Source organism: Triplophysa rosa, linkage group LG23 (assembly GCF_024868665.1).
Source record: "Triplophysa rosa linkage group LG23, Trosa_1v2, whole genome shotgun sequence".
Taxonomy (NCBI): Eukaryota; Metazoa; Chordata; class Actinopteri; order Cypriniformes; family Nemacheilidae; genus Triplophysa; species Triplophysa rosa.
This window is the reverse complement of record NC_079912.1, coordinates 2,407,586-2,431,227: the sequence shown is the minus strand read 5'-3', so window position 1 is coordinate 2,431,227 and position 23,642 is coordinate 2,407,586. Positions and strand designations below refer to the sequence as shown.

Genomic DNA, 23,642 nt, shown 5'->3' with positions numbered 1-23,642 from the left:
CGACTCGATCGATACGTTCACTGACTCGAACCGTTTCGCGCGGCCGCACCAACCACATTATGAGTCACAAAGCGATAACGGTCGAACATCTTGAGCTCCACCTTTATTTTCGCTCTCACGTTCTTCGAGGCAGAACGACATTAGCGTTTTTGTAATTCTAATAAGGGTAAGTATTTTAAATAATCGACAATGATCCGTTTCTGTTCTGACGGTCATAGCGCATGCGCATTCAATTGAACCGTCCCTCCCACAACGGCTAAAATGTATTGAAATATTTGTCTGTTAATTTGAACATAAGAATTGAGACAAGAATTGAATTAAAAGAGTTAACATGTTAAATACGTGTAGGCTAAGAATACGCAAAAACGTTACAACAGGCGTCAGTTTATTCGGTGTAAGTTAACTTGTACAATTTTGTTTAGATGGACCAGGGGGCTGTTTAACAGTTAGAAGTGCCGACAAACGAAACAATAAATTGCTCTGGATTTACAACCCATGTCCATTATGAAGGACAAAGGGGTTTTTGAGCTTTCACAAGAGCTCTTGATACATCTTACGTTTACCAAACAGAAGATCCAATTCAGCAACACTGTTTCCAAAACATACACAGTCGAGCTGACATTCTTGACAAATAATGTTTGTGATGTTTCTGACAAGCAACAACTCTTCTTCAGGCTATATCAGATGAGCAGCGTATTGTTGTAATGCTTCTTATGTGTGTATAAAACACATTTCATGGTGGTTTATGTACATGTTATTTATAGTTGCGATTATGTACGGGGCTGTTGAATGCTTCATTCTGATTGGCTGACGAACGTTCGACGGGTGTGCATTATTTTTCAGTTAAACGCACACCTATGAAGTAGTTCCAGATTTGTCGACCGAATTACAGTTCCATATCACTGCGCCCAGTTTAACTTAAATGTAGCCTACTGTCCACCAGTGAATACGTATCTAACAACAGACAAAGTGACAGGCAAATTCCATTGTCTGAGAAGAAATAACTTAATATTTATGGACAGCATGAACATTTGAACAACAAAGGCGAGAGCACTGTACAGGACTGTTCAGACGAAAAACTAAAGCTTATATCAAAGGTAACGGCAAACTACATGACACAATGAGCAGGTTAAAGATAAAACACGAAGCACATAAATAACAAAAACAACATCTTAAATTCGTCTGTGGAATAGGTAAACGGGACTTAAAACACACAGCAGGATGCTTTCTATGCCACTGAGAGAACCGCAGCTGGCGCAGAAACCTCCGTGTCACTTTTTTCTCTTAATACTTTTCTTATACGACAGGGGTGTTAAATACGACGAAAACAAATCAAATATAGATACTTGTCTTTTCACTCTCAGTGAAGCAAACGCGTGTGCATGTGCACTTTCTGTCTTCCTCTCGCTCTCGGAAAACTGCATATGCAGGCTCAAGCAACGCCTTTAGATGAGATGCGTAAGAAATTAGTCCTACCAGCAAGTGCATTCCGGGACAAATACCATACAAATGTCTTGAGATAAAACATCGTAACAACGTCTTGTGGTATCGGAACAACGTCTTGTGGTGTTGTGACCGGGGTATAAGCGGAATAATTGACTCCGGTCCTTTCAATTATCGAAAGTTAATGCACACCCGAGGTGTAACGGCCACGACGCGAAGTGTGTGCATTAACTTTCGATAATTGAACGGCCCGTCGTCAATTATTCCTTACATATTGATTGATAACTATATCTGCTTAAACAAATTATATCACATTATTTGAAACATCCAGTCTTTAAAAATACCATATGAAAATGTATTTTAATGCTGCAGCACCGTCTCTACCGTCGGTGATCCATATCTTTCACATTGGAAACACTTTAAAATAATGTTGTATTTGTTTAACATGAGTTATTGCTCATGTTATTCCGGGTCTTGGGGGTACTAAGAGACGGTGTCCCATGGAGACTTGTGTTTATAGAAACCAAACTGTACACTGACTCTCTTCACATTCACACTCTGCACATGATGATGGACTCCGTGAATGAATCTAACTCAATAAACCAACTGCAGGAGCAAATTCGCACTTTAACGGATGAGAAGGTACGGCATTTTATATCATATTCTTAGAAATGTTTAATGCTTAAAGGTATAGTTCAACTAACACTAAAAATTCTGTTATCATGTATTCCCCGTCATGTGCTTCAAGACTCTTCAGTAGAACATGAAAGAAGATATTTTGAGAAATGTCTCAGTGGTTTCGTGTTCATATGATGGAAGTCAATGGGGGTCAATGTTGTTTGATTTTGAACATTCTTTAAAATATCTTCTTTTGTGTTGTGCAGAAATAAAAAAGTCACGCAGGAGGGACATGAGGATAAGTAAATGATGACAGAATTTTTTATTTTTGGTTGAACTTACCCCTTAACAGATCATTATGTATTTCAGATAAAAATACCATTGCAATTTGACAATATTTTTATATGCTTATATTTAAATCTATGTATGTTTCTATTATTTGTTAATTTATTATGTAGTGTTTCGGAGAAAGTACACAGTTGTGTTGTCTTATCTTGATATATGTTGTTTATACAGGCACAGTTGCGTGACCGAAATGAAGCGCTGTTCAGTAAGCTCGGCTCGGTCCAAAACAAACTTGGTCAGCAGTCTGCTTCAAAGAGCGATCTGTCTGTCAAACTGGTCCAGTGTGAAGAAGAAAAGCTAAAGGCAGGAACCGACAAAACACCCTGCGTTCCAATCAGAATTCTATCCGTCCTAATAGTATTTGAAAGTAGAATTAGTACGTCCCAAATCGTAGTATGTTGAAAATAGTATTACAAAGATTCCGAGTTGGTCTACTACTTCCGGTAGAAATTTGAAGTTACGACTGATATTACTCACAACTCACCGCAAGTAGGCAGAGTTTAGTGGCACTTCACTGCATTAATAAATGATATAAATGATGCTTCACTATATTAACAAATGGAAGTATACAGTAAACATTACATACAAAATAATGAATGAATAAATACCTTAATGGAAAGAAGAGCTGTATTTTGATGTGTGTGACAGTTATTGGCCCCAATGTTGTCTAGGCAACAACGGCCACTTCCGTTTCCTGTTAGTATGTCCCAGTGTGTGCACTCTCTTTTGCCATGCACTCAAAAGTATCTACTATTCCAACACAAAAACAGTACCTACTATTAGGGCATAGTATAAGTAGGCGAATTGGAACGCAGGGACACTGTTGCGTATGTATACATGGCTAGCGGTACATAGGTCATGGTTTGAATCCCAGGGGATAAACTGTATAGCTCAAATGCACAATTTTTATGCCATTGCTCTACCTCCAAACATATTTTTTTGTGTTTCAGATCTCAAAAGATCTGGTGGATGTGCGGATTGAATCCAATAAAATGAGAGAGCAGTATGAAGCGGAGATCTTTGAGCTAAAAAACATGGTACATCTCATCCATAAATATATAACATCTATAAAAACAGTATATATCTGTGTATAAATGCTCTCTTCTAGGTTTTGTCTCTGGAAGGCACGATCTCATCTCTTCAGACGGAGCGAGATCGTGTCGGATGGGAAGTGTCAGCAACATCAGCACGTTTAGAAGTGATGGAGAGAACTGAGCGTGACCTGGCCGAAGAGCTTGCGGTGTTAAAGAGCAAGTTCCGGTCGTTGAGCGCCGCTTATGAAAGAGAGCATGCACACTCTGAAGAGCTCAGCGAAGAGCTGCTCGCCCTCGCTCACACGCACGACACCCTCCTGCAGGAGAGAGAGAGAACACACAGACACACGCTAGAGGTGGAGAAGGTTCGAGCACTCCTCATTAGGGCGTCCCAGAACAGAATCAGAGTAAGAGAATTAACTTCACCCCTGTTTTTATCACACCTGTCCTTGAGCAAGATGTGTACCTTCATATCCCTAATGTTATTCTGATGTGAAATACACTAAGTCCTCTAAAAAATATAATGTTCGAGTATTTATGTGAATCATAAATGTGTTTTATCCAGTCGACAGTGATGATAGCTTTGAGAAAACAAAACAATATGATTTTTAGGTTTCTAATGCTGGGTTCACACCAAACGCGAATAAAGCGATTTGCGCGAGTACATTAGAAGCGAATAGACGCGAACTCGCGGCAGGTGATGCGAATGAACGCGAATCGGGGGGCGAGATTGACGCGCGTTCAACTCGAGCGAGGAATTTACGCGAAGAGCTCATTGACATCTAGGCTGCGTCCGAAATCGCATACTGTGACAGTTACAGTGACAGTAATACTGAATTTGAATAAGTACCTACCTATCGGCCGTTAAAACAGTACGTTCTATATAGTATGAGTGGGAGTAGTATGAATACATTTCGGATATACTACGTCCGCCATGTTTTATGGTGATGTGACCGGTATGCTCTTTGACCTATGACGTATTAACAACAACCTACACATGAGTGTTGATAAAAACATAATTTAGTATTTGTTGGCATTTACAATAAAAACAGACGTCCGCCTTAAAGTTTTCCTCTATATTTATTTGATTTACTTTTGAAATTTGACCGTTGCTCAGCTCCCGTGGCATCATGGGATAGATAAGTGTCCATCCGATCCACACTCACGAATCTCGGCTGAAGTAGTAGAGCATCCGGGTATTTCTCGCCTACTGTTTTTTGCATACTGAGGTTGCGGACATACTGTTCATGACTCTGGCACACCCCACGGTGCAACATGATCTCACCATCCAACTTGGCAATACCACAATCACTCCTTCCAAAACAGCCAGGAACCTCGGAGTCATATTTGATGAACAGCTGTCCTTCAATGATCACATTGCAAAGACAACGCGGTCATGCCAATATGCCTTATTCAACATTAGAAAGGTTAGACCCTATCTCACTGAGCATGCGCCTCTCTATTTCTCTCAAATATCTCAGGTATTGGTCTGGCTTTTGTTGAAACTAGTAACTTTGTATTATCACGTATTGTATTACTGCTCATGTATGACATATCGCTTGATGCTCCCTGAACTCTCTGTAAGTCGCTTTGGATAAAAGCTAAATGACTAAATGTAATGTAAATGACTCATACTCATTTTCGCCTACTATATAGCAGAGGTGTGGACTCGAGTCACATGACTTGGACTCGAGTCAGACTCGAGTCATGAATTTGATGACTTTTGACTCGACTTGACAAAATGTAAAGAGACTTGCAACTCGACTTGGACTTTAACGTCAGTAACTCGTGACTTCACTTGGACTTGAGCCTTTTTACTTGAAAAGACTTGCTACTTTCCCCAAAACCCAAAGATTAAAAAGTATGTTGACGTGGACCGCTCTATCTCTCGCTGTGTTTATGTGCATCTGTGTGTGTGTGTGTGTGTGTGTGTGTGTGTATGTGTATGTGTGTATGTGCTGTCGGCACAACATCCAATCAATTTAGATCCACGTTGTTTTGATCCGACAGTATCCATCCAATCAAATTGCAGGACAACGAATGAAGAAGAACTGTCAAACAACGCGCCTGTTGGCAAAAATGATACCAAAGATAGTTTCGTTCGGGTATAAAAACTACGAGGTGGTCAACAAAAAACGAACTGCAATATGCAAAACATGCGGGTCGAAGATTACAGATGGAGACGCAACAACTTCTAACTTCGTTCGACATTTGAAGGTGCACAAAGAACGGTAAGTTTTGAATGACGCTAACGTTAGCTTATCGGCTAAGTAACTTTGCTAGCTGCATAGTTAAATCAATGAGACTGTAAACTCACTGTTAACGTTACATTGCAAACACGTTAAAAGGATCCCTGGGTATAGAGCGATGTATGGCTTAATATATGAACAATGGCATTGACTTTATAATTGTGAAATAAAAAAAACAGTGTAACTGTCACAGTATTCATAAACTTTGAAAAAATATTTTTACTAGGAGGCCGCTATTTTTTGCGTCAGAATCCGTGATGTCAAATGGTTGCGACCTAAACCTGTTCTCTTTCGCAACAGCGAAGCACACACGTTTTCCATATATAACAGTAAAATATGACACGTAAAACATAAGATCAGAGATACAAACACACAGGGACAGTAGGTGGCGGTATGTCCTCTTGACACAAGCCAGCCTGCCAGCCATAAAAGAAGAACGCGTTCAGTATTAGACGTCTGTTCAAGGTGAGCGTGCGTTAAATCACAGCTTTAAACTACCGCCTTTGAGACATTTAAGACTATTTAAGACATCAGCATCCACCGTAATCGTATACTTTATACATTATGAGAATATACTGATAAACACAATAATAATGCTTGCGGTTTGGTTATTTATTCTGTATTAGAGCACACGTGAATATTAGCCCCCTTCAGCTAATGACCGAGGGAGAGAAGACAATAACGTTAGGCTACTGATGTTGAAAAATCAACATCAAAAAGTCAAAATCTGGATAAAATGCATTGTATAATGTCTAAAACATTGTGTATATGATAAATTCGAAATGATTTTGGTTATTAATATGCATGTTTGTGTTGTTTCTGACAAACAATATTAAAATGTAGGAAAATACACCAAATAGCGTCTTTATTTTCTTTCTTTTTTTAACATGATATAAAAGCAGGAGCGACAACAGTAAAGGACGAGAGAGAACCAGGCTTGGACTTTACGTTATGTTTTATTATGTGTGACCGGCAGTCGCCCGTGAGGGAGCTGCTGGCATTTTACTTTAGTTTTGTTGTTTGTTTATTTTATTAAAGTTTTGTTGTTCAATGTTCGCCGGTTCCCTCCTCCTTCTTCCTTGCTGTGAACATTGTTACACATATATTATTATCCTACAGAACCTTATATTTACTGAAGAACTGATTAGTGTGTCTGTGTTTAGTTTGGCTGCCTAGCTGTGCTTGCAACCAGTTTACGTCATCGAAAAAGAACATGGTGGCCTCCTTAGGTTAAAATGAGTATTACATTTAGGGTTTTTTTTAAGAACTGAAAATATTTGATGTGTTTCTAACGACAAATGCTAGTAGTGTAAGGCTATTACAACGCATTAAGCCATACATCTCTCTATACACCGGGTTCGCTTTAAAGGGACTCGAAAGGACTCGAAACTCAAACTGTAGGACTTGGGACTTGACTTGAGACTTGTCGGTCTTGACTCGGGACTTGTCTGTCTTGACTTGGGACTTGACTCGGGACTTGAGGGCAAAGACTTGAGACTTACTTGTGACTTGCAATACAATGACTTGGTCCCACCTCTGCTATATAGTATGGAAGTAGGCGGTTTCGAATGCAGCCCTACGTTTTGATCACTCTCGTGAACTTTTCCCTCGAGTAATAAAGATCGTGAAACGCGATTGTTTTCATTTATTGTGAACACAGCATAAGTGATACTTTACTGAGCAAAAGTCAACGATGCAATGATGTTGCAGGTAGTTGCCAGTAAATAGATTTAATTTAAATATATAGAAAATAGATAATATATATGAATATTGCTTGGGTCCCTCCTTTAATGTTAATCTATATGATTTATTTATAATATTCTATAGGAAAATTTAGATTATACAGATCTCGTATATATTAGAACCCTATAGATTTTATGTAATATTGATTACATATAAGATCTATAGGATTTAATTATTTATATGCTATAACATATACACAAATGCCTTAATAAAGTTATTTAAATGTATGTTTTTGGTGTTTTTTGACAGCCAGAGGAATTTGAACAGAGCAATGACCCACTGATGAGAAATGTAAGAATGATTAGTAGCCTATAAACTTTGTTTTTACTTATTTGCTTTTGTTTGTATAATGAAAGTGTGTGTATAATCATGAAACATGTTATTTTCTGTCATTTGTGTGATATTTCTGTTATATGATAACAGTGCTGTTATGGGATGTGTTTTTAAGTAGGACGTGCACAACATCATGAAAGACGAGCTAGAGAAGCTTAAGAAAAGTTACGAAGAGCAACAACGACAACTAGAAGATAAAGTGTGAGACATGCACAAACATACAGGCCCTGCTTACACTTGCCATTAAAGGTGCAGTGAACTAGGACCACAATTTTAACCCGAGCTTTTGTTATATAAGAGGGAATCGTATTCAAGCGAACATTCTGTAAGTGTCAGACCTGAAAACGCCCTTGTTACTGAAATAACAACTGTTATTGACACGAGGCTCAGCGAACAGCAGGTCCTGGAAAGGCACCTATATCTATAGGTTGAACACTGCCTCCACAGAAGAATATCAACTCCTACTTCTCGAGCCCCGCCCACTGGTTCGCGCATGACAGTACTGAACACAAGCTGCACGGAACCAGATAGAGCGAGTGTAAGCATCATGACGTTAAAGATCGCAAAATATTGTGCAGTGCCTGGTTGTGGAAGAACACAGTCGCTGCATAACCTTCCTTCGCATTCCGACAGTAGTAATGCGGGGAAAACATTGAGCGTTTGTTCGCTTCATTTCAATGCGGATTCCTTGAACAAGTCTTTGCGGAGAGACTAAAATTAAAAAGCAGTGCTGTGCCTTCAATATTGGATCCGATAGGAATGGCACAGCAATCTTATGTGAATAAAACATTTTTGTACTATGCGTCACTATTGCTTTGTTAGAGATCGCTTGATATGCCCTGATGGTATTACCTGGGGACCTCTAGTCATCTGTAATAATTGTAATCAGCATCTCTGTGATTTGGCGGGCTCATATATCATTTTTCAAGGTTTTATCCACCGTTTGCGAATAATGGAGGCTGTTTTGAAGTGTTTTGATATTATTTCTGGTGCTGGGTCATTTTGGCCGTGAGTCTACTGTTTGTTTATTTATCATGAAAACTATAACATTTGAGACCTGCGATCGCGGTGATCTTCTGTCCGTTCCGTGGGTCTTAAATACTAACATGTACGGTCATATATCACAAAACACTATACAACTATAGGCTATACAAATATACGCAAAGCCTTGCCATCACATCCGGGAAATAAGTCCGTAAATTTGAGTAAAATCAAGTTACATAACGTTACGTGTCTAACCAAATTCACAGAAGGCTCCAACTAAGTCAACTACGCAAGCTGCTATCCAATCATAGCTGTGGGCATTTACTTCCAAGTCTTCTATGCGGCCCACCCTTAAAAACCGAGCGTTTCTCCAGCCGGCCTCAAAACCAAGGTAGAAAATAGCCTATTACTTATTTATTTTGATGTTTTCGAATGTGAAAACCAAGCGAACGTCATAAGTAGACATCAGACAATAGTATAAAACAATAAAAACGGCTTTTTTTTTTTTCTTTTATTTTTTTTTTTTTTGTTTTTTTTTTTAATTTTGGTATTTTTTTTTTTTCTTTTTTTTGTGCTTTACGAAGTAATGAAAAAAAATCCTATCACAAGTGGTCACAGGAGATGTGTTTGTGATGGTAATACCTGGTGTAAATGGCACTTTGTCCTGACTGACCACCTGTAACTTAATTTCGTGAAATGTAAATGTAATGTGTAAAAAGGTCTTTTGGTTCATTCAGGAGTTAATACGAACCTTAAATCTGCTATGTGGAATTTAATGTGTGTGACTAGGCGTGGAAGCTTTTGTTTTTATGATTGGAGATCTGAATTTTTTTGTCAGTTGTCCTGTGGCATGAGTGGTGAGTTATGCTGATATGTTTATGTGTGTTCTTTGTTTTTCAGTGTTGCTTTGGGAAAGGAGCAGCAAGAAAATAAAAAAGCCATTCAATATACTCGACACAAACTCACTGAGCAGTCTGCTGTGAGCACACACACACACCTACACACACACAGACGCATACACACACACACGCACGCATGCACGCACACACACACACGCACAGTATACAGGTGCTGGTCATATAATTAGAATATCATCAAAAAGTTGATTTATTTCACTAATTCCATTCAAAAAGTGAAACTTGTATATTATATTCATTCATTACACACAGACTGCTAACATTTGATATATTTCAAATGTTTATTTCTTTTAATTTGATGATTATAACTGACAACTAATGAAAATCCCAAATTCAGTATCTCAGAAAATTAGAATATTACTTAAGACCAATACAAAGAAAGGATTTTTAGAAATCTTGGCCAACTGAAAAGTATGAACATGAAAAGTATGAGCATGTACAGCACTCAATACTTAGTTGGGGCTCCTTTTGCCTGAATTACTGCAGCAATGCGGCGTGGCATGGAGTCGATCAGTCTGTGGCACTGCTCAGGTGTTATGAGAGGCCAGGTTGCTCTGATAGTGGCCTTCAGCTCTTCTGCATTGTTGGGTCTGGCATATCGCATCTTCCTCTTCACAATACCCCATAGATTTTCTATGGGGTTAAGGTCAGGCGAGTTTGCTGGCCAATTAAGAACAGGGATACCATGGTCCTTAAACCAGGTACTGGTAGCTTTGGCACTGTGTGCAGGTGCCAAGTCCTGTTGGAAAATGAAATCTGCATCTCCATAAAGTTGGTCAGCAGCAGGAAGCATGAAGTGCTCTAAAACTTCCTGGTATACGGCTGCGTTGACCTTGGACCTCAGAAAACACAGTGGACCAACACCAGCAGATGACATGGCACCCCAAACCATCACTGACTGTGGAAACTTTACACTGGACCTCAAGCAACGTGGATTCTGTGCCTCTCCTCTCTTCCTCCAGACTCTGGGACCCTGATTTCCAAAGGAAATGCAAAATTTACTTTCATCAGAGAACATAACTTTGGACCACTCAGCAGCAGTCCAGTCCTTTTTGTCTTTAGCCCAGGCGAGACGCTTCTGATGCTTCCTGCTGCTGACCAACTTTATGGAGATGCAGATTTCATTTTCCAACAGGACTTGGCACCTGCACACAGTGCCAAAGCTACCAGTACCTGGTTTAAGGACCATGGTATCCCTGTTCTTAATTGGCCAGCAAACTCGCCTGACCTTAACCCCATAGAAAATCTATGGGGTATTGTGAAGAGGAAGATGCGATATGCCAGACCCAACAATGCAGAAGAGCTGAAGGCCACTATCAGAGCAACCTGGGCTCTCATAACACCTGAGCAGTGCCACAGACTGATCGACTCCATGCCACGCCGCATTGCTGCAGTAATTCAGGCAAAAGGAGCCCCAACTAAGTATTGAGTGCTGTACATGCTCATACTTTTCATGTTCATACTTTTCAGTTGGCCAAGATTTCTAAAAATCCTTTCTTTGTATTGGTCTTAAGTAATATTCTAATTTTCTGAGATACTGAATTTGGGATTTTCATTAGTTGTCAGTTATAATCATCAAATTAAAAGAAATAAACATTTGAAATATATCAGTCTGTGTGTAATGAATGAATATAATATACAAGTTTCACTTTTTGAATGGAATTAGTGAAATAAATCAACTTTTTGATGATATTCTAATTATATGACCAGCACCTGTATGTCAGGTCGCTGTATTGTGTCTGTCTTCATGCAGACCTTGATGATTTCTCAACACCAGCTGAAGGAATCCGAGGCAGAGCTCTCTAAAGTACAGAACCATCTGAAGACACTCAACCGAGAATACAGAGCTCGACTCGCACGCTACATACAGGACGTCACAGTATGTACACACATTACATACATTATACACAGAACATTATCACAGAAATCTAATGAAATAGCTTCTTGGGTTATGTGAAAAACTGTGCATTATACAGTGTTTTTATCTTTTGCTGTAGGAGTGTGTGACCGCAGTAGGTGTTGGCGACACAAGACAGAAGTTGAAGGGGTTTGTTGAGTCAATGCTGGAGGAGATGAAAGCATCATATCGCTCCAGAGAGGAACAGCTCACCAGAGCGGTCCGAACATCTCGTAAACGTATACAGGGTCTAAACAACACGTATCAGAGACTGCTCATCGCTTACAGGTGCTTCCATGATGACATATTCCAGGGCTCTAGACTGCAACCAAATTGCGACTATTTTTCCTGCCGATGCGATCAGTCTTTCTTAATGGTCGCACCAGTGCGACTGCCAAACTGATCATTAATATATACTGTATATATGTTTTGCCCGTAATAAATTTAATGGGCAGAAATGTTATTTTGCGCATGCGTGGCATCCAGTCACTCATCGTCTCCCCTCCTTAAGCCATTCACTTCTCTATCAGAGCCCCCGTCCCCCAAAGACATAATATGCGTGAGTGTAGAGGTGTATGAGATGCATTTAATGCTATCGATGGTGAAGCGGAAGGACCGACAGAGCGGGGCTAAAACAAACATGTTTTGCCTGCAGAATACAAGAATTTCCCCGTCTAAGGTACAAAACAGCAACTATAATAAATTGTGTTGCGTGTATTGTATGCAGTGTGAGGCTAATTCAGAAAACATGTGTTTAAACATGCGCGCCCAGTAAATCCGAGCACAAACTACTAAACTGAGTTCTCTTTCACGTCTTCTTACTCTGAAACGGACACAAACTCAAAATTACATAAAAAATCTCATATTAGCAAAGGATTATTTTAAAAGCAGTCCGTTTCATGAAGTAAACAAAACGCACGTGTCACAGTATTAGTTCCGTATATCCGTATAAGGTACTCGCAAATAAAAATCTGTATACTTGCTCTTAAAGGGGCAGCAGCATAATATAGATTTCTGTTTAATTTTCATCAAACAACAAAGGACGGGCCCCAAAACACTCACTTAAAAAAAGTAGTATAAAGATGTGCTTTAAATACACTTTGCACTTTGTGTTGAAAGAGTGTTAAAAGAGAGTTTATGTATAAGAAATAAAATCAATAATCATTATATCATAAACAATTGTTTTTATTAATTTGCAATTGATTTATTAATGTATTAAACATGTTTAGATGTAGTTCTAGTGTTTCTTTTTCCTTGCCTCACTCCAAGACCCTGGGGCTACCAAATTAATTATTATATGTCACATAATGTCCCTTTTTGTAGTTGAAAAATATCATGCACGCTTTATTATCTATATATTTTAGCTGATCAGATAATTGCTAAAAACCTTTGAACAATGCGATATTTTGAATGAAGACATTATTTAGTTCCTTTATGAATATTTTTGTCCATTTTGGAGGTTTTACCCAAGATGTTCAAAATTGCAATCCGAAACATTTATGCTAATAGCGCCATCTCTGTTTTAAATATAAAATTGCAGGTTACTTTTCATACTTATTGTTGCTGAAGTGAAATGACGTCAAAATGACATATCCTACGAAATTGTAGCTGACAGTTCAAATTTTAAATCATTGTTTTTAGCGAATCAGAATTAGGTAAGGAGACGGTGATGAACGTCTTGGTTACAGATGTAACCTCAGTTCCCTGATGGAGGGAACGAGACGTTGTGTCGAGCCGACAGATGGGGTTCGTCCCTGAGAACCAATCGCTTCCGACTTCTTAGAAAAGGCCAATGAAATTGGCGAATTAAATTTGCATGCTGGACTCCGCCCCCGTTTATCCGGGTATAAAAGGGAGACGGCATGTCTCATGCCACGCTCTCCAGGGAACTCGACTCTGTAGCCAGTGTTGCAGCGGTCTCATGTGCATCAACCCGAGGGGTATCACCCCCGCCGAGGATGCCATGTGCCCAGGAGCCTCTGAATTTGTTTCAGGGGGACCGCTGACTGCTTGAAATATTCCAGGCAGTTCAACACTGACTGAGCGCTCTCTGTAGTCAGTCGCGCTGTAATGTAGACAGAGTTGAGTTCCATACCAAGAAAGAGGATGCTCCGCACAGGGGAGAGCTTGCTCTTTTCTCGGTTGACCTTTAGACCCAATCGATCACAAGTGTGGACATCACCCGACCCAGGGCCCACGTGGTCACCTTGGTCACCCATAGAGCGAGGTCGGTGACGGCGCGGAGTTCCTGCATATGCGCTGGGTCGGTCTTACCCTCGTGGAGCTCTCTCAACGCCTTGGCCTGATGGACCTGCAGGATGGCCATAGCGTGGAGAGAGGGGGCAGCTTGGCCCTCAGCAGAGTAAGCTCTCGACACCTAAGATGCCGAAAAACCTACATGCTTTGGACGGGAGTCTAGGTCGAGCCCCTGGGGGACATCGACATATCCTCTAGCTGCCCCACCATCGAGGGAAGAAAGGGCGATGGAACTAGTTGATGTGCACGCGCCGAAAGGGGGCGTTCCAGGTCTTACTAAGTTCCTCATGCACTTCTGGGAAAACACGGCACTGGGGGCGAGTGCGGCTTGAAGCTGCTCTCAAACCCGAGGTACCATGTATCCAGTTGCGAGCGTTGGGAGAGGCAGTGCAGTGCACTGCAACCCAATGCCGGCAGCCCGGGAAAGCATGGCTGACATTTTGACGTCCGCTTCTTCCTGGGCTCGACCCCCTGAGGGAGGGAGCTCCGAGGAATCGTCAGAGTCCGATGCCAGTAAGTCACTCTCCGATGCTGCAATGGAATTCTCATCATCACGCACCGTTTCCGAATACGTGGTTGAGGAACAAGATGGTGGGACCGTCTCATGGGGAACGGTCAGACGAGCGAGACGAGGTGCGAACGGTCCGCGAGTCGGTGGCTGACGGATTAGCGGTCACAGTAATCCTCATATCACCCCCGCTGCTTGCCGTAGCAGACGGCAGGGCCGTAGCCACTGCTGTCATGGAACGGGAAGCAGACAAAACGGTGGCTGAGTCCCGTGGGAACACAGCCACCCGTGACCCAACGTCTCAATCGTCAACCGCCCGCAGTGCAGGCAGGACGTATCCACAAGGGCTGCCCCAGCATACTGGAAGCAGACCTCGTGTCCGTCCCCCTCCTCGATGAGTGTGTTGCACCCATGAGAACAGCGGGACATGCCACGCTGGAGAAATTTGCTCTTTTAGAGAAAAAACTCGAACACTTCTGGAACCGCCGAGACGCCCAGGGGAAGTCGCTGCAGGAAGGGACAGTCCGCTGCACCATGTCGTAGAATCCGGCAGTCTTGTAGTTGCTATCTTGTAGCGAAGTCTGTTGATCATGAGCGAAGGCTCCGAAGACAAAAGGTGAATGAATGAGGCACGCCGTCTCCCTTTTATACCCGGATATCCGGGGGCGGAGTCTGGCATGCAAATTTCATTCGCCAATTTCATTGGCCTTTTCTAAGAAGTCGGAAGCGATTGGTTCTCAGGGACGAACCCCATCTGTTGGCTCGACACAACGTCGAGAGATCCGACAGAAAGGGAACACAATATCTGATCTTTGTTTATTTTTAACCAAAAAAACCTTTAACAGAAGAATTTAGTGATCCGGATTAATGAAACTGTTCTTAAGAGAAAATATAAGATTGTTCTTAAGATAAATTATAGAAAGTTCTTAAGAATATTCATAAGTGAGATTCTCAAACATTTCTTAGAAAGTTCTCAAATATTTTCTTAAAAATAAAATGATACGCTTTGTTAACATTCCTAACTTTTTTCTTAAATTAGAATATAAGAAAAAATATGTCAGTTAAGAAGAATTTTCTTCTTAAGAACGTTTTGTGAATCTGGCCCCAGAAATTGTCCAAAAGCATTACAGACGTGGCTCACACATACACAAAGGTCTTGAATTGGTCTGGTAAGTCGAGGCTTTGTTTCGTAGGGAGCAACGTGAGCAGATCTTGGCACTGCCAGGTCACGCTTTAGATGCCGGACCCCCAGAGTCCCACTTCAGTCCAGCGGGTTCCGAGCTGAGAGGAGAGACAGAGAGAGAATTACAGAGACTGAGAGATGACAAAGCTCGACTGGAGAGCCAACTCACACAGGCTCAAGAACAGGTGTGTGTGTGTGCGTGTGTCTTATTTCATGGATTAGTTCTGTGGGTTTGAATCATGTGTTTGGTATTTCAGATGGCAGTGTTGTCAGAGTCTCAGAGGTGAGTAATTGAACATTTATTTCTGGCAGATTTTCTGGATTATTTATGTGCTGTTACTCACCATGTAGATCAGGATTGACCCAAGAGGCCTGGAATGATATTAAAAAACAGCTCACAGAAATGACAAACACCACACAGGTAATAAAAACAACCAAAAATTACCAACAGGTACAAAGTGTCTGTTTTTATACAGTGGAGTGAATGTGGACTAGAGCTGTTTAAGATATATCAGTGGTTCTCAAACTGGGAAACCAAGATGGATCCAGGGGGACCATAGATTTTGTGACATTTTATGAAGTTTAGAAATTAATCATAAATTATATGCAATCAAACGTCAAAAAAATAAGAATCAAAAAGAATTGATTTTCCAGCATTGTATAACTGAATATTTTTTGCTTTAATTAAAATTTTAAGGTTTTCTAAGTGATGTACTCTATACGAAAGGGGGCCTTACAACGAAAAAGATTGAAAACCACTTAGCTAATTCACAGCCTTAAAAAAACAGTATAATTCCAACAGGATGCTCAAGAGCGAGAGCGCACCCAGCTCATCACCAGGGCGACTGTTGCCGAGGAGCAGTTGTCTGAGTTGAAGGAGTATGTGGACAACCACCTGGGCAGGTATGTGAATCCTCACCCGCGTTGAATCGTGATGCTGCAGGTGATCCTCAGGTGTGACATCTCTGTGCAGGTACAAGCTGGAGATAACGCTTCTGCGCAGACGTCTGGGATCAAACAGCGCAGGAGTCTGTAAGCCCCGCCCTCTCCATACATCAATCAAAAACAGCAGTTATGAGATATAGTGCAATGTGGTACATAAGTCCCGCCCCTTTACCAATCAAAACGACAACATATTATAAAATATTATAACAACAAATATATGATAAATCAATACATTTTATTCTGATGATACTTAATAAACAGACAATATGTAAGATCATGTAAATGTGTTAAGGTTGATTTTGTTCTTCATTTTGGGGGACAGGTCTTTTTTTTTAACACAACCTGTGGTGTCAATATTGTAAAAAGTGTAATGCAAATAAGTTGAATGAATAAATGTATGGTGAAACTTGATCGACATGTCTAGACATTTGCCTTTGTTTTACTAATGTCACTTTGCGTGTGAACATCTTTATCAGCGTTCGATGTGAGTCTGCATGTTTGGATCTCATTGGATTTCAAGGTTTTGTTAGGGTGAGCTGTTTTAAGATGGTTATCATGTTTTGTTGTATATGTAAACACACTCATAAGGGCTGCATGTTTAAATGCATTTCTCACTTACATTTTATCATATATCAGTATGATAGATAATTTAAGTTTTTACCTAAATGTTTATTCAGATAGCATTGTTACTTTTTATTATTGGTATTTTTTGTTCTGGTCATTAATTTTAATATTGAAAGGCACAACAACACTTTATTCTGGCTAATGCTGCATTTCACAACCTGTGCGTGTGCCTGCTTGTGTGTGTATGAGTGTGTGTTTGCTCTTCCTTCCTGAGAAACTATGTGTGGAATGTTTGAATAACTTATGTCAATTTTATGGGCCGCAGGATTGAAAGCTGCTGGCAATCGTCTGACGGTTTAGAGTAATTTCATCACAGAGCATGCAGTTCACACACCTGCTTTTCATGAAAGCATGAATGTTGACAACACCGAGTGAGTTTTACATAAACAAATTGCCAGAATTAATCTCATAATTTTTTTCTTTTGCATTTTAATACTTAACTCAGAATGATCCAGAATGGCACTTACGTGAGGGAAATAAGTATTTGATCCCCTGCTGATTTTGTAAGTTTGCCTACTTACAAACAAATGAAGGGTCTATAATTTTTATGGTGGGTTTATTTTAACTGATAGACACAGAATATTTAAAAAAAATCAGGGGAAAAAATGTTATATAAAGGTTATAAATTGATTTGCATTTCAGTCAGTGAAATAAGTATTTGATCCCCTACCAACTAGCAAGAATTCTGGCTCCACAGATTGGTTATGTGCCTATATGGACCACAGATTAGTCCTGTCACTTTAAGAAAGTACTCCTAAATCAGCTTGTTATGTATATAAAAGATGCCTGCCAACAGAATCTGTATCTTCCAGTTCAACCTCTCCAACACCATGGTCCAGACCAAATAGGTTTTAAAGGATGTCAGCGACAAGATTGGAGACCTGCACAAACCTTGCATAGGCTACAGACAGAAGCTTGGTGAGAAGGAGACAACTGTTGGTGTGATTATTTGGAAATAGAAGATATACAAAATAACTATCAAATGCCCTTGTTCTGGAGCTCCCTGCAATATTTCCCCAATGGGGTAAAGATGATCATGAGAAATGTTAAAGATCAGCCCAGAACTACACGGAAGAAGCCTGTTAATGATTTCAAGACAGTTGGGAACACAGTTAGCAAGCAAAACATTGGTAACACATTGGTAACACGCTATGCCACAGTAGACTGAAATCCTGAAGCACCCGCAAGGTCCTCCTGCCCAAGAAGGCCCGCCTGGCTCGTCTTAAGTTTGACAATGAACATAAAAATGATTCAGAAAAGGCTTTGGCGAAAGTGCTGGCACTGCTGTGAGACCAAAATGGACTCCTGTGTTTGGAGGGAGAGAAATGCTGACTATGAGCCCAAGAACATCATGTCTACAGAGAAGCACAGTGTTGGAAACATTCTGCTTTAGGGCTTTTTCTCTGCTACAGGTATACAGGATGACTTCACCGCATTGAGGGGCTGAGGGACGGGCCCATGTACCGTAAAATCTTGGACGAGAACCTCCTCCCCTTAACTAGGTCACTGAAGATGGGTCATGGATGAGCCTTTAACATGACAAAGACGCAAAACATATTGCCAAGACAACCAAATAGTGGCTTAAGGAGAAGCACATTAAATGTCCTAGCCAGTCTCTAGACCCTAGTCCTATAGAACCTCTGTGAAGGAGGCTAAAACTCCAATTTGCTGAGCGACAGCCAAGAAACCTTAAAGATTGACAGAGGAGTGGACTAAATGTATCCGGACACATGTGCAAACCTGGTGACCAACTATCAGAAATGTCTGACCTCTGTGCTTGCCAACAAGGGTTTCTCCACAAAGTACAAAGTTATGTTTTGCTTGGGGATCAAATACTTATTTCACTGACTGAAATGCAAATCAATTTATAACCTTTATATAACATTTTTTTCCCCTGATTTTTTTTAATATTCTGTGTCTATCAGTTAAAATAACCTACCATAAAAATTATAGACCCTTCATTTCTTTGTAAGCAGGCAAACTTACAAAATCAGCAGGGGATCAAATAATTATTTCCCTGCATGTCATTACAAAAGTTTCTAAAATAAACTTTTTTCTGGCTTGAGAAAAAATAACTATACCATAAATATTTCATTATGACCAACATTAAAAAGTTGTTTTAGTTTTTATGCAATTTTCGAAATGACTTCAAACAGAAAACAGTTGAAAAACATTTGACAAACTGTTGCCTTGTTCCTCATATTTCTATTTACATAGTTAAAATAATGAGTAACATAAAAAGAAGTAAAAGACTAAAGCAAAAGTTTTTGTTTCCTAACAAAACTTCTGATTGTAACTTCTCCACTAACAAACTGTGTGTCTGATAGCTCAAACGGGATGGTGTACCCCATTCCCAAACAAAAAATAAATGAAAGTCTAAAAAGCTGCAGGAAAAACTGGGAAGCGTGCTATTGAGGGAAAAAAGAACATGGATTATCCGCAGAGAGAGAGAGAAACAGAAAGAGAGCGAGAGGGCCGTGGGGTTTGTCAGATAAAGGGTGTTTGGGAAACGGGCTTCAGACTGAGCGCCTATGAGCGGCTCTTTCATGAGGCAGAAAAAACTCCAGATTATGCGTATGGGAAACGGGCTGAAGTGAGTACAGTGGCCCCTGAACCCCTGGGAAAAGAGGCGAGGAGGGGGTTCACGGGTAAAGCGGGTAATTGGTGAGGGGCTTTCGGGGGTTGGCCGGCCGGCCGACTGTGTGCCAGCTCACACTGGGTGGCAGCCGCAAAGACACGTTGACATCATGAGAACATAAAACCAAAGAGAAAAAGAGACTGATTGAAAGTTCGGATTGCAGATGAAAGCTAGTTCTGCAGTCTGTTCAGCATTATTTTACCAGCTGAACCTAGAATTCAGATTTGAACTCAAATTGAATAAGTTAACGTAAGAATAAATACAAAAACATATAAAATTTACATAATAAAACGTTTTTCCCAGTGATGTCACAAAAGGACCATTTTTGCCTGCTCAAATAATCTTGCAATTAAAAGTTCTTAAAAGAACCATTTATTTCTTTTTTTATAGTCTGTAGAACCTTTTTTTCCACCATTTCACAACAGAAAGCTTCTGTGAATGTTAACGTTTTTATATGAAACCATACAGCCCAAAAAAGAACCTTTCATAAACCTTTGAAATGTTTTGCTGTTCATCAATACATTTATTATATACACTTTTTCATGTACTTTTTCACATTTTATATAACATTTTTCAACTGGCACGATTAGAAATTGGAACTTTTTCTTAAATACACAAAACTGAAATATTTAGATGTCACCAGGCACTAAAACCTTTTTCCTGCTGGTCGTCTGGCACAACTCAAACAGAACTTCACAATTTCATACCTGCATCTGTGTTTGAGGGTTTTTTGTATTTAGATGGTGGAAGTGTTTTGGCAGTGTGTCTGTATGTGTGAACTGGAGCAGCATGTCAGCAGCAGTAATTCATGAGAACAGTCTGATGGTGACCTGGGGGGGGTGGGGGGTTGTCCATAGTGAAGGAATGTGGGGTGCGTGAGAGAGGAATTTCACTAGAGAACGATTTTAACTCGATTATCAAAATAATGCTTGTGTGAATACAGTCGACAGAAATTTTCATGAATGACAGCCTGCATTTAGTTCACGAGATTTGGTTTAAAACTTTTTGTTTTTATCTAGTCATTTTTATTTAAATTGTTGTGTATGCTTTTTATACTTCCCATATGCAATGGAAATGAGTTATAATGGAAATAAAAAACCTTTTCTAGATATTAATTTTTAATTGGCTCAGTTTCAGTTCTATAAATGGAAAGAATTGTGCCAAATGAAACATTTAGATGCTATCAATTTGGAGTTGAGGGATAGTTTTTATGGAATAGATCATTATTAGTTCTATACTAAATACACTTTTTAAAGTTATTCTTAGCTGGAATTCACATATAGGTGAAAAATAAATAATTGTATGATCTCTCTCTCTCTTTTTTTCTTTTAGACTTTACATATTGCTCTCTCTCTCTCTCTCTCTCTCTCTCTCTCTCTCTCTCTCTCTCTCTCTCTCTCTCTCTCTCTCGCTCTCTCTCTCTCTCTCTCTCTCTCGGGATCCCCTGCTTGCTGTTTTCAGATGTTAATCTTTAGACATGTCTGTGGGAATAAACCACAATGATGATGAAGATTCTAAAAGAGCAGAGAAAGTGAATCATGTGAGAGAAACTATAGGAATATAACATAAAGTTTGAAAGTGTGTGTGGGTGAGCGAGAAAATGGGAGGTGGGGGGAGTTGGAGAGTTTTTCCCACACTCTGCTCTTGTAAGTATACTCCCGTCTATAATCCCAACATGATTAGATAGGAATTCAGACACCCTCCTGTAGTCCCTCCACACAAAGACCAGGCATCTCTCTCTCTCTCTCTGACACACACACATATACACATGCTTGTCTAAACACACATGAACAAACCGTTCACATTCTCACAGTCAAACATACAAACCTGACAGATCTAAATCTTCCCTTCTGTACAACAACACATATTGGCTCCGTTCCCTCTCTCTCAGAAATCCCACCGTCTGTTTCCATGTGTTCGCACATTTTCTTCATTATAACACAAGTTTAACAGCAGACGTGACTGTACCACAGGGAAACATCCGTAACCCAGATCTGTCTATTTAAACTGATGTGTTTCACATGCTGTTGCCCACGCAGAACATAATCAGACCCATTATCATTATATCTTATAATATCTTTGTCAGTTTTTATACATTACAGTCAGTGCAGTGGTTTTTATATTTTTGGATAGCACACATAACATCTCTTCCATTGTCTCATACCAAGCAAATGATGCTTTATTCATTGATATTTATTTATATTCATTGTCAATTATATTATTGACTGTATATATTGACTTTCTACATGTTTCATTATATTTGTGAGAACATTTCAAAACTCATGAAATATAGCCTAACATGTTGAAACACACTTTTCACCTGCACACGCTCACCTGATTGACAGGTAACATGGGTTGAGTCTTTCAGTAATTATAGTGATTTTAGCTGCTGAACACTGAGCTGTACTAAACACAACCCGTCATTGACTCTTGACTGTGTTTTTATTGTAAAACAGTCTGTTATTAGTGGTTTGCTATGGAAAGCATCACTATTATTATACACTTTTACTTTTGTAACCAATGAAACCTGTCGAATGAAAAAATGGTAAAACAAATGGACAAGATTTACAGTAAAAGAGGACCAGTGCCAAACTCCAGAGACAAACAGAGAATCTTTACTGACAGACACCACAATATAATGTGTTGTTTCTTGTACAATTTGGTTTAGAATTGCAATGTGTATGAAAGGTGATACTTAGATTTGATTTGGCGGAAATCAGAAAGACCACCCACCCCAACCTGAGGAGTCCGGCACACACTTGGGTTTCCCTCCACATTTTAATGGGATCAGGGCCATCTGCAGACTCTTAAGGAACAAAAGTTTGTGTTCCTGGAGATGTTGCGCTCTCACTGGGGGTTGAAGTGTTGCATCCACTTTTTGAGTTACTCTCGCCAGAGACCGAACCACAATAGTGACCTTTCCTGAACATTATACTTGTCATGAAAACTTTCAACTTTATAAAAACATTTCATAGTCAGTATCTAATATGCATTTTAAACAAATTTAATAATATGAATGATTGCTAAAGTCAAATAATTGTTATTGTCATATTACCAACAGCACATGTGCTTCAGACATGCAGTGCAGAATAAATGACATTTACATTTACTTTTATCCAAAGCGACTTGCATTGCATTGTACTATACATTTGTTTCTGACTATGTGCAATGCCCTGGGTTCGAATCCATGACCTTGGCATTGCTAGCGCCATGCTCTAACCACTGAGCTACAGGAAAACAATTAGACAATAAGACATACTGTACAAATAACAATGCACAATGTACTCAGAAGATATATGAAGAATATGCCAAGAAATATACACAAGAAGACTAAACTGCACTCTATAATATATGGAACATTCAGTTGAATTATGGTGATTGAGGTGTAATTATGTTTTATAAAATAAATTGTGAATCAACATATTTGTCATAAAAACATGTTTTAATAAAATATTTCTGTTTTAAAATACTTTGATCTAATATAAATGATGCACAGTACAAAAACATTGTTAGTAGATTAGATATACAGTATATTCAGTATATGTCAGTAGCCTATATATCACTGATCTATATAAATGACTGGATTGCGCCTAGAACGCTAAACCAACGGCAGGAGGTGAAGCCACCGGAAGCGATCGCGCCGCCATCTTGGTATGCCCAATTGACAGAGAGCGCCATTGACTTACAGTTAAAATGTCCCGTTTTTCATGTTATTAGGCTTGCGATACGTTTTTAGTTCACATGTGTGTTTAAATTGATTGTTACTTCTGATGTTTTTTCCGATGTTTATGCTTATTTTGGGCAGAATAGCGACTTATAGAAAGGTGAGTGTATTGCACACTGTTGTAATGGCACGTGTAAATGTTTAGAAATAAAGCTTCATGACATATAGAACATAGCCTGTATTTATCTGTTTTTAGATTTC

At 39.7% G+C, this 23,642-nt stretch overlaps 1 protein-coding gene across 1 annotated transcript; it reads left to right on the top strand.

Moving 5' to 3' along the window:
* Positions 1-18: 18 nt before the first annotated feature.
* Positions 19-16,884, top strand: ccdc78 (coiled-coil domain containing 78). Its single transcript, XM_057322252.1, has 14 exons — positions 19-2,085; positions 2,578-2,709; positions 3,357-3,443; positions 3,515-3,847; positions 7,682-7,723; positions 7,884-7,966; positions 9,650-9,728; positions 11,420-11,545; positions 11,664-11,851; positions 15,521-15,695; positions 15,768-15,793; positions 15,862-15,931; positions 16,313-16,413; positions 16,484-16,884. The coding sequence occupies exons 1-14, from the start codon at positions 1,903-1,905 to the stop codon at positions 16,593-16,595; spliced, it is 1,737 nt and encodes a 578-aa protein (XP_057178235.1). The 5' UTR covers positions 19-1,902; the 3' UTR covers positions 16,596-16,884.
* Positions 16,885-23,642: the final 6,758 nt, after the last annotated feature.